Source organism: Cebus imitator, unplaced genomic scaffold (genome assembly GCF_001604975.1).
Source record: "Cebus imitator isolate Cc_AM_T3 unplaced genomic scaffold, Cebus_imitator-1.0 Scaffold285, whole genome shotgun sequence".
Lineage (NCBI taxonomy): Eukaryota > Metazoa > Chordata > Mammalia > Primates > Cebidae > Cebus > Cebus imitator.
Window position 1 is genome coordinate 1,210,465 of NW_016107600.1, and position 12,663 is coordinate 1,223,127.

At 37.7% G+C, this 12,663-nt stretch overlaps 1 protein-coding gene across 7 annotated transcripts in view; it reads right to left on the reverse strand.

Moving 5' to 3' along the window:
* Window positions 1-12,663, reverse strand: part of ATF7 (activating transcription factor 7) — a 102,698-nt gene that overhangs the window by 72,335 nt on the left and 17,700 nt on the right. For 5 of the 7 annotated variants that reach the window (XM_037728987.1, XM_017501850.2, XM_037728988.1 and 2 more), the window contains exon 2: window positions 6,771-6,839. In XM_037728987.1, the coding sequence (XP_037584915.1) occupies window positions 6,771-6,818 (48 nt within the window). In that variant the 5' untranslated portion in view covers window positions 6,819-6,839. Of the gene's footprint in view, window positions 1-6,770; window positions 6,840-9,155; window positions 9,181-12,663 lie in introns of those variants that run through there. The other 2 variants (XM_037728990.1, XM_037728991.1) reach the window with 2 other exon arrangements.

The following is a 12,663-nucleotide window of genomic DNA, read 5'->3' on the forward strand; positions in this document are numbered from 1 at the left end:
AAGAACTTAGCTACAAAGACAGGATTTTATTTTTTTTCTAACAGGAATACTCTGAGAACAGTTTCTGAGCTCCCATTTCAAATACTAACTTATACCTAAGAAAAACAAGAGTAAATAACTGAAAAATGTCACCTTAATTTATAATGGGTATATTGCCAATGAGATTCATACAGCCTTTTTTGGGAGGGGCAGACCGGAGCAAGGATGCTTTTAATCTACTGCGCTCTAATACACATATATATATTTGTTTAAATATAACATGAAAAACAAAAATAACCAACTATATGTTTCTAAGGGCAAGTGTCAAGAGTATTAGATATGACATTAAGAAACTTGAGTTTAATTACATCTCTACATTTTAAAAATCCCAGTCCCAGGCCAGGTGCAGTGGCTGATGCCTGCAATCAAAGCACTTTGGGAGGCCAAGGCGGGCGGATCACCTGAGGTCAGGAGTTTCAGACCAGCCTGGCCAACATGGCAACACCCCATTTCTACTAAAAAATACAAAAATTAGCTGGGCATGGTGGTGGGCACTTGTAGTCCCAGCTACTGGAGAGACTGAGGCAAGAGAATCACTTGAACCTGGGAGGTGGAAGTTGCAATGAGCCAAGATTGCACCACTGCGCTCCAGCCTGGGCGACAGAGCGAGACTCCATCTAAAAAAAAAAAAAAAAATCCAGTCCCAGTTTTGCCTATACGATGCATAAGAGTGGTCTACTTCCACCACAGGTTACTGAAGCATCCAGAGAGTGAACTGAAAGTTATTACAAAGTCAACATATTACAAAAAATAAGGTTAGCATTTGGCCTAATTTGTGTATAATGCCGTGTATTTTCAGCTGCCTGACAGCATGCAGGCACTCTTACCAGATGGGAACTAGATGAATTATTGAATGAAATATGAATTATTAAATAAAAATTAGAATTTTAAAAAACTCCTGGCAGAGGATTGGGAAAAAAGGCTTGTTTGCCTGAAATTGCTTTCACCTGTCGAAACATGTAAACATGGCATATACTACCACAAATGGCATTTACCTACCAGAGCCATTGCTTTCACTTGTAATTCTGCAATTCAAGATGCTTCCCTAACATAAAGAATCAGTAATCACCACCAACTCATTCTTTCCTGCTTTTCTTTTGTGCTTATGCAAGGTAATAGGGAAACTTGCCAAAGGGAGAGAATTAGAGATCCAGAGTCCCACAGTACCAGTATGGCCCATTTAATGGGAGGGCTGGGATAACAGGAATAATCTCTATAGATTTGTGTTGTATAGGCAATAAAACATATACCTTTGCAGCATGCCAGCCTTTAACCAATCATAGGTGCTATTTGTTGCCTCATATATTACAGAGCAATAGAGATTTAAGGGATAATGTTCATGGAGGCAGAGGATACGAAGCAATAAACAGCTTTGGAGGTTGGTTAAATGCCAAGTGAAGCCAGGACTACAACACCATAAACATTATTCCTATTATATGACAAGATAAGGAAGTATAAGAAGCTGCCCTCAATCCCATCACATCTAGGCTCCATCACTATTGTTGGCCTTAGAAAGGAAAAGCAGGCCCCAGAGGTCTATGAGTTAGTTATATGTTTCCTGTCTCAGAAAGATATGAAGAGAATTTCAACCTGTACCTAAATGTCCTCTGGGAGAAGAAAAGAATATCTGATAGTAGGTATTTTCAAGGAAAAAAAGAGTAATAGCCCCTCAGGGTCACACTGGACAGAGAAATAATCAAAGGATTTTTCCTTAAAAGGACAGAGGTGGGCTGGGTATAGTGGCTCACGTCTGTAATCGCAACACTTTGGGAGGCCAAGACCAGCCTGGCCAACATGGCCAAACCCCTTCTCTACTAAAAATAAGAAAAAAAATTAGCCAGGTGTGATGACGCCTGTAATCCCAGCTACTAGGGAGGCTGAGGCAGGAGAACTGCTGGAACCCAGGAGGCAGAGGTTGCGGTGCGCCAAGATCGCACCGCGGCACTCTAGCCTCGGCGATAAGATCGAAACTCCTCTCAAAAAAAAAAATAAAAAATAAAAAAAAGGACAGGTGATAGAGAATATAGTTATGACAGAAACCTTTCTCACTGGCTAAGAGCAGGATGATACTAACTCTCCATAAGTAAAATCTCCTCAGAGGAAATGTGTTCCTGTTCTTAAGGAAATTGACATTCTAAGAAATAATCTGATTATGACCAGCTTCTATTCAAACACTTGATTATGGTAACCAGAAGGACTACTTAAATTGCATAATTTATACTGCAAACCTGTGTCATGTGCCTGAGAGGGAGGCATAGGAATAAAGAATTTGTTGATCCCCGGAATAAAAAACCGGGCATAAAGCATCCTAAAGATAAGTTATCTAACTGCATCCACATGAAATAACATCTAAAATTCAAGATTAGTGACAGAGACATAGTATGTATTCCTGTTTCCACATATAATGGAACAACTTTATAATCCATATTCAAGTAAAAGTGTCCTCCAAAAGTATTAAAAACTTATAAGACTTCCTATTAACAGATTCAGTACCAAACTATATTTCTATTATTTTAACAACAATACAAAGCTGTTTTATAGTCACAATGTCCTTAAATAGATGCTATCTTATAAACATTTCAAAAACCCATACAACTCAGATTCAACCAGTCCTCTGCCAAGAGGGTATCTGGGGCACTATTGCCTTAACAACACTAACCCCATTCTCAGGAGGCAGCTCTATTAACTACTCCTGCTACCACATTCCACAGAGAGGTATTAGCAGGGATATTGCTTTCCCTGAGTTCCTCTTCATCAGGTTGATGAGGCCTCAAGAGAAACAAAAAAAATCTCAACAGGAGAATAGGATTAACAGGGCTAAAAAACCCTATCACCTGTCTTTTCCGGTAAGAATGCAGACAGCACAACCTTCAGCGGCTTTTTTTTTTTTTAAGTACATGCAGCATATTTAGAACTCAGCTGTGCCACATCAGACTTACTGTTGGGAAGTGGATCATGAACAGAATCCAAAAATAACAGCCATTAAAGACCTAGCAACCAAAACATGTTTACGTATCCATTGAAAGCCCAGTGGTTTTGATTATATAGTGAAGAGCATAATCCACTAGTCTATTTTAGGTGAATTTTCCTTTCACCTTCTCTTAATATTAAGGCACAGGATGATTTCTGACTTTAGGAATGTATAGGGTAAAGTCTGGGCAATGAACAGATATTGAAATAATGCAAGATTCCTATAGTTTTGTTTGTTTTTTAAGAAACAGTATCCTGAATTATAATTGTTTTCATTCCTACTTCCTTTACCTGGTAGAAACCACTGCTTTTTGAGACTTCTATGGTAGCAGGTTCTCAACCATGTCTTGCAAAAATTATCATGGTCCTTATTACCCATCCTGGGACTTACATAGCCTTTTTATTATTCTACCATTTCTGGAAGAAAGAACTTGAATCAATGACAAATGGATTATAAATAGCTTGAAAGGCTCAAGGTGGCTCCAGAATGAAACCATTCTCAAGGGATATTAAGGAAGTTGGATGACAGGCCAAGGGTAGTTCACTTTACCAAATTTATCTTCTCTGCCAGATTTTCACTATTTCATATCACATAAAGCAATCACAGTAAATCTTGTAGTGATCCCAATCTAGAGCTATTTGTTACCAGATAGTGGGAGAAACTTGGAAGAGACTAAATATTACTAAAGAACTATAATCTTACCTGACTATAAAGATTTGACATGCAAAGGAGGTAAAGGGATGAATCACTACCTTCAAAGCCTTAAGTTGTACTTTTGTATCCTTTTTCTATGAAACAAGTACCTTGAATCCAAAAGAAGAAGTTAGCAATGTTCCACACTCACCTTCCTACTGAGGGGAAAAAAGCTTTTAGAACCTAAGCCAGAGGTTATAATGAATCCTAATAATCAAAATACCAACGAGTAATTCAGAAACAGGAGAGAGATGTGGGGGAAGAAAATGGCTTCTGGTAAATGGAACCCAACCTTACCAAAAGGAACCAAAGTCAAAAGTCCCTACTATTTTCCTACCTCCAGTCCAAAACAGAGGAAAACAGAAACAAATTTCATAAATCTGTGACATTTCACAAATTTCAGTGTATACTACTTTCTTCTGATGAGACAGCTTGAAGAGATGTTTATATCTTTCTTCCTTGGAGAGCTTAAGAGATGCTTTTCTTGTGTATTCCTTATTTTTATCATCTATTTCTACTTCTTTGCAAAGTCCTTGTCGGTGGTTTTAAGCATATAACATATAAGGGGAGTTCAAGAGTTGAGTAGCTTAAATAATAAGTGAAGAAAAATAATGGTAAGTATGAGAAAAATACATCTTTTCACCAAAAATGCATATTTTTCAAGTAAAAGTGTAAAAGCAAGAAGTAATATTGGTTGTAAGCATCAGAGTAAATAGTATTATCTGATTCACATGTAAAAATTTGGAGAGATCATTTTTTTAAAAATTTATTTATTTTGAGACAGTGTCTTGCCCTGTTGCCCAAGCTGGAGTACAGTGGCATGATCATGGCTCACTGCAGCCTCAAACACCTGGAGTCATGTGATCCTCCTGCATCAGCCTCCCAAGTAGCTGGGACTACAGGAATGTGCCAACATACCTGGTTAATTTTTAATTTTTTTTTTTTTTTTGCAGAGATAGGGTCTTGCTATGTTGTCCAGGCTGCTCTCAAACTCCTGAGCTCAAGCAATTGCCCTGCCTTGGACACTGAAAGTGCTGGAATTACAGGCATGAGCTACCACACTGGGCTAGGAGAGATCATTTTTAGAAATGTATTTTAATGGCCGGGCACAGTGGCTCATGCCTGTAATCCTAGCACTTTGGGAGGCCAAGGCGGGTGGATCACAAGGTCAGGAGTTCGAGACCAGCCTGGCCAAAATGTTGAAATCCCGTCTCTACTAAAAATAAAAATTTGCTGGGCGCGGTGGCACGTGCCTGTAATCCCAGCTATTCAGGAGGCTGAGGCAGGAGAATCGCTTGAACCTGGGAGGTAGAGGTTGCAGTGAGCCCAGATCACGCCATTGCACTCCAGCCTGGGTGACAGAGTGAGACTCTGTCTCAAAAAAAAAAAAAAAAAAAAAAGAAATGTATTTTAATAAAGCTGTCTGAAAAGTGAAACAAATGTATTCTATTTTCCCAACTGGCGTTTACTGAAAATATTTATATATATATATATATCCATACATATATGGATATATATATATATATATACACTTTTTTAAATGGGAAAACATGCAGTTAATAATAAAGTTGAAAACTTTGACATGAAAGGAAATCTGCTGAGGCAGGGAGGCCTGTTAGCCTTTCCCAAGGTATTGCTGCAAAAGCTCACTGCTAGAGCCATTGGGGAAAAAAATAAAAATAAAAAAATAAAAAAGAAAGGAAATCCATCCTAGGATGCCAAATACTGCAGAATACAATGGCTTTATTGGTCTTTTTTGAAAATTTTAGCATTTACTGGAATTTGGAATCTTCCTTCTGTTCATGCCTTGTCACCATCCCCATTTTATCTACCTCTCAAATTCATAGGAATCTCTGAAATTTAGCTCTTCTTTTTGTCCAGATATTTACAATGTTTAATATAACTAGTCTGCAATCTCATATACCACCAGTGTCAGTGGACAGTCACATGACATATTCCTAAGTGAACAGAAACTCAACCCTTTAAGTTCTATCAAATGAATTAATGAAGGCAAATAAAACTTCCTTTTTATTCCTTTCTTCATCCTTTGTGGAACATGGCAATAGGGGAAGGTCTAGGAAGAACAGTTAAGAGATGCAAAATGAAAAAAAAGGCAATTTCAACAAAATTACTTTATTAAAAAGGCCTATGATGAAAAATGACATACAATATACACATATGAATATAATTATGTGACAGCTGACACACAGAACAATGCATTTATGTCATTACACAGAGAAATGTTTATATAATGCTGTGAGATCTCAAGTTTTATATTGGGTTTGTCTTTCCTAGATAGATATCTGCCATCGCTGCTAACAATGATTTTTTGGATCAACAGTCAAAAGAAACTTTTTTTTCTTTATTTACAAAATTCAAATTGGGGTTCATAATGAATGTGTACATTATCAGCTAGCTCTCCAAATATGTTAAGCAGACTTTTATATCCATGCAGGCTGAAGAGAAAACACTTTTTTTTAAATTTTTTAGACAGAGTTTTACTCTTGTGCAGTGGCACAATCTTGGCTCACCACAACCTCCACCTCCTGGGTTCAAGTGACTCTCCTGCCTCAGCCTTCTGGGTAGTTGGGATTGTAGGCATGTGTCACCACGCCTGACTAATTTTGTATTTTTAGTAGGGATGGGGTTTTGGCCAGGCTGGTCTCGAACTCCCGACTCCAGGTAATCTGCCTGTCTCAGCCTCCCAAAGTGCTGGGATTACAGGCGTGATCCACTGCACCTTGTCTGAAGAGAAAACATTTCTAAACTTGCTTTGTATTTAGATGGATAGCTTTAGAAAGGAGGAGAGAGCAACATGTATTCTTCCACACTGTGTGGTAGGAAACAAACACCAGTAGAATAACAATATGGAAGACAGCAAGGCAGATTTCATTACAGTAGAGTGCCTACACTTCCTCATAACTTGGATTTACACACTGCAAATCCTCTGATCTGATTACCTCCAGTGATCACGTAAAATACCGGCTTTAAACTCTTTGCCTTAGTGATAAAACAGCCACTTTGATTCACAACAAGACATTCACAATAAAGTATATTATAAACGTACCTGTCCACAGCCTGGGGCATTGCACACAAACGGTCTGTCGTCTCCCATATTTCATATAGCAGAGCGGAGCTGAGGAGGGGGAGGTGGGGGAAAAAGTTATGTTAAATATGCTGGAGCAAAAAAAAAAAAGTGCTTCAAAAATATGAACCCTAGAAACAGGTGTTCCACGAATGCCATCTATCAAAGTTGTAAACACAGGCTACTTTGGGGAGACCTATTAGACAGGTGGCATATGATCTACTGTGCCTCAATTGAAACTTTTAATTAGAAAGATTGAGATCTAAATAGTCGAGGAATTTCAAACCTTTGCTAGATTTTCCCTTTCTACTACAGTATATAACACACTTCTCCAATCTGCTGAATTACAACTAGTGCAGTTCCCTATGTCAATAAATTCACTGAACGCTCGATGCGGAAGCCATATTTCTGAACTAGAGAAGACCAAAATTTGTCATTTAATTAATTAAGGGATTATAGGAGGGGTGCTCCATTTTACAGGGCCATAATCTGGCTCCCTGGTGTATAAACTACGAGACTGTTGGCAAGGGCTGTTTATCCCATATTATTGCCAAAGAAAACAAAGCACCCATCCTATTGGGCTACACGGGAAACGGTTTTCATTAATAAAAAAATAAAAATAAAAACCAGCAGCCTCCTCCTCCCCCCACCAATCGTCTGTGGCAAATGGAGAAATATCGATGCCCTTCCCCCCTCTGATTCTATTTATGGCTAGGTTTTTAAAAGCAGCAATAAAACAAATGTCGGCTCTTTGGGGGTTTGCTGGGTGAATATGTTCCGGCTGTTTGTGCTGCTCTCGGCCAGTGTTCTTGGGCTGCTCTGCTGCAGCCAACAGATGTGTGCTGCTGCAGGGGATAAAAGAAATGGCACTAAAAGGCATCACCATCCATCCCTTCTATTTCTCTGAAGACTTTAACAGGGTTTATACTGTTTTTTAAATTATTGAAGCTAAACTCTCAAAGTGTTTATTGAAATTCTTTGTTGAAGAACAATAATTCCAATCTGAATGTGTCGGAGAAATTTCTTATATCCCAACTAGGAATAAAAATAGAAGTGGCGATGGATAAAGATTAGAAATGCAAATCATAGTAAAAACAATTCCTAAAAGATAAACAGTATTTTGCAAGGGTGGAAGAGAAAAATGGAGTGGGGGATAAAAATAGTCTTATAAACTCCTAAACGACATTTTCAAACATCCTTCCATAAAAGAGAAAGGTATACAAAAGAATATGAACGAGGGAAGATGAGAGAGGAACTACAATTTGAATATGCCTGGAAATGACTTCAGAACTGCAACCAAATTTCAAATTTTTATCTTGGAAATAAATTGAAATGTCAGGACAATCTGTCAGGCTCAGGTTGAAATAAAATGTTAACATGCTAGACTGAATCTGGTAATCGGAAAACCATGCTTAAAACTCAGAGGGTAGCTAGGTAACATCTCTCCTACTCTCTTAGGATGCACTCTGGGGTGAGAAACCAGTATTTCTGGTTGTCTAATCAGTAATTCCACAACTAATTGGTGTTTAAAATTGTGGGGTTCCCCATAAAATTGAAGGGGCTTCTTGGTCATCTTTCAGTGTGATAGAAACATGGTCTAACTAGGAAGGAAACTGATGCTACAGCACTGCTGTAATGGAACAGAGCCTGTACGTACATACATGTACACAGATTTATATCACATTTAGCCAGGATAAATTGCTTCAATAAATTCTGTTCCTAGGAGAGGCCAGCTCAAGCTGATGATTGGGTACGGGGAAATGAGAGCTTCATTCTTCTTCACACAGCCCCAGGATGAGGGGATTTTCTGGTTTGTTTGTTTTAAATACATGACGATTTTTTAGCACTTTCTGGAACTAAAGCATGGTACAAAAAATAAATGAAAGTAAACAAAAGTAAATAAATGCAAAGACCAGGACCATTATGGCTGAAAACTTAGAGCATCTCTGGAAAGCAATTTATCTCTGGAAAAATTCCTAACTCCTGTGCTAGAGATAATTTCATTACATGTCCCAGAATCTGCTTTCCTAACATAATCACAAAATGAAAATTTTGTTTCAAAAAGGTCTTATATATTTTCAACCAGGAAGTAAACTACAATGGCTAGAGGAGACATAACACAAGAATCAGGCAGGATTCCTTACTTTTATCTTGGTTCTATTATTTGATGCTAAATTTTCTCATTTTTCTACCTATTTAGAGGAGAGAAAGAGTTCTGGCTGAGAAGTGGGACAGTATTGGCATAGGAAGTGGTGAAATAAATTCTGGAATGGTTTTCCTCAAACCACAAAATTCAAAATGTAACTTGGCTTTGCATAATTACATCACAATATATGGCTTCCAAATTTTACTTAGTGGCACACTTACTAGGAAATAGATGAAAAATCATGACTTTCTGAAAGAAATAAAAAAAGCAAAACCAAAACAATTTTGGGGGAAAAAAGCATTAAAACCTAACAGAAGTATTTTCATTGCTCTTAAATATTCAACTGACAGCCACTAACTAGGATTTCCTGCTTCCTCCTAAATTTGCTGGCCTTTGTTTTACCATTTTCACCAAAGGGAGATCACAATGAGAGGAAGAAGGCTCTCTTCTTAAACACCCACAATTATTCTTAAATCATTCCTCAGTCTCTTGCCTCTCGTCATTTCAATTATTCTTGTTTAAAAATTGTTTCACACTGAAGTGATTTTTAAAATTTAAATATTTAACAAAAATAAGAATGATCTGTCTCCCCATTTTAAAAAAATCCAGCTAACATCTTTTTTTTTTTTTTTTTAAATTTCTCCTTCACTCCTAGTCTGCTACATCAATTGCCACATATAAAGAATGCCATTTTGCTTATTTCTATCTGACGCTTAAAACAAATTTCTAATTATCAGTGAGGTCTCACTGATGCTGTCTCAAAAACAAAAAGCAACACATTTCCGTAGTGTAAACAGACTAAGACATAAAGTGAAATCTTGAAAACCAAAGCTGCCACTCACTAGAATTTAACCCACAGCTCATTTGTAACTATACTGCTTGACAAATAGATCATATGTCTGGGCAAGACACTCACAATGTGTCATCTCCTTCCCAACCTATTCTTCAGGATGAAACATAAGCATTTTACAGAACTAAACAATAAATGACAGAAGAGGGATACACCCATTAAAAAGCACTGCCAAGGGGAAGTGGAAAGCTTTCAGCAAAGACCTTAGAACAGGAAGACAAAGATGCATAAAAAGGCTGTCCTAGAGGCCAACATGTGCAGAAAAGGCTCATATACTCAGTCACCAGAATTTTAAAAATGATTTTTAAAAATCAGTATTTACTCAAAAGAGAAAGTAATCTAAATGCTGGGAGAGAACTGAAGAAAATCCAAAGTTTAGAGGATGACTTTTAATAACTGAGATAATTTCATAAAATCTGGTAGTTTTGTTAGAGACAGAGGTAGATCCTAAAATGGTCATTGTGCAAGAAAACAGATTCTCTCTTTATGTGTAGGTACATGTCTATCTACATCTGTACCTTTTACTAGACTAAGCATGCAGTCTATCACTGAGGACTACAAAGTAAATTCTCTAAACCTGGTGTGACATTACCATTATAATATAATAAGAAAAAATAATGCAGATACAGTGGGATGTGATCATTTCTCTAGCACCCAACTGATGTTAGTAAGATGGCCCAACTCTAAGCAAGGAATAAAAGCCACATACAAACACATCCAGGGGCCTGTTGTCAGGTTCCTAATGACAAACAACAGATACTGCTAGGTACAAAAAAAAATAGAAGGATAATGCACTGTAATTATCAAAGAGTTATAAAAACCTGGAAGACGTTAAGACTATCATTCATTCATTCAGAACCCACTAATAAGGAACTATCAAGTGCTAGGCAAAGTGTATACAAAAATAAAAAGGCAATAGGCCTTCACACAAAAATAATTTTTTACTCATCTGTCATAAAAGAAACCAACATCATCAAGAATGATGACTTAATTTACAAGTTCAATTAGTCAGAGGTTGATCAGTATACATAACATTTAGAGTCTACTGTATACAGTCATTTATCAAATTATTTTGTTAGTAACTCCAGATTATAAAAAGGAGGAGTTGGCCGGGTGCGGTGGCTCACACCTGCAATCCCAGCACTTTGGGAGGCTGAGGCAGGTGGATCACTTGAGGTCAGGAATTCGAGACCACCCTGGCTAACATGGTGAAACCCTGTACCTACTAAAAATACAACATTAGCCAGGTGTGGTGTGCACCCAGCTACTCTAAGCAGGAGAATTGCTTAGAACCTGGGAGGTGGCAGTTGCAGTGAGCTGAGATTACGCCACTGCACTCCAGACTGGGCAACAGAGAGAGACTGTCTCCAAAAAAAAAAAGGGAGGAATTAACAGTCTTGGTAAAAGATTTACCAAGGAAGAAGTTTGAAATTAATAATCATAATTTGCTTTTTGGATTATACACATTTAGTTAATTTTAAAATTCATTAATTCCCCAAATATTTTACTCAGTATCTGTGTACAGCCCCATATGCCCTAGGCCCAAGTAATTGAAGAGTAAAGGAGACGGACAAGATTTCTGTCCTCATAGAGTTTACTTACATCCTAAAAGGAAGAAACAAACAATAAGCAAGTAAGCAAAATAATTTCAGATTAACAGCAGATAACTGCTATTAAAGGAAAATGAAAGGCTGATGATGTGTTGGTGACGGTGAGTGCTATTTTAGTTTCTTGACTAAAAAGGGAATGGCTGTATTATCTGCAATCAAAAGGGGAATGAGGTAGAATATACAGATCTAGGTTAAAACTGCAGGAAGCCTTTCTTCTCACAACATAGTAGATATTCGATAAATATTTATTGATTTAATATTTAATAAATATTTAAAGTCTATATTCGAGTTTGCACTTAACCTCAGGTTTCTGCAGAAAGCTGCTGGATCCACAAAATATTCGCTATGCAAGTATTTACGTATTTAAAGCTACACATATTTTAAATCCATAGTTATGACTATGTTGTGTCTAAGGCACTTTATATGACCACAGCCAACTAAGTCTATGCTTTTATCACCCAAATAACAGGAAGCTCTGTAGTTTTTGGTTACAGTGCTAAAAATGGGGAGGAGCGAGGAATTTGTCAAGTTAACCCTTAATCAAACCTTAAAAACAAAACCTCACCTATAGCTGTTAAGACATATATTCAAGGCCAGGTGTGGTGGCTCACACCTGTAATCCCAGCACTTTGGGAGGCCGAGCTGGATCAGTTGAGGTCAGGAGTTCAAGACCAGCCTGGTCAACATAGAGAAATCCCATCTCTAGTAAAAATAGAAAATTAGCCAGGCATGGTAGCATATGCCTTGTAATCCAGCTATTTGGGGGGCTGAGGCAGGAGAATCGCTTGAACCCGGGAGGCAGAGGTTGCAGTGAGCCAAGATGGCACCATTGTACTCCAGCCTGGGCAGCTATCAAAAAAAAAAAAAGATATATATTCAAGTACAAGAGCATGCCAATAGCGTGTTCAGCAGAAAGGGCACTTTCATATAGTACTTTTGGGAGTACACAGCTGGACAGTCTTTCTGGAAGTCAATTTGGCAATATTATATCAAATGTCTTAAAATGTTTTATACCCTTTGAAGAATTCATTCTTCTTTCAGACTCTCTAAGATAAAACCAGACATGTGGACCATTTTTGCATTAAAGTGTTTATCACAGTCATTTTTATGACCAAAAAAAGACAAGAATTAAACATTTAAGAGTGGATAAGCACTTTGGGAGGCCGAGGCGGGTGGATCACGAGGTCAAGAGATCGAGACCATCCTGGTCAACATGGTGAAACCCCATCTCTACTAAAAATACAAAAAATTAGCTGGGCATGGTGGCGC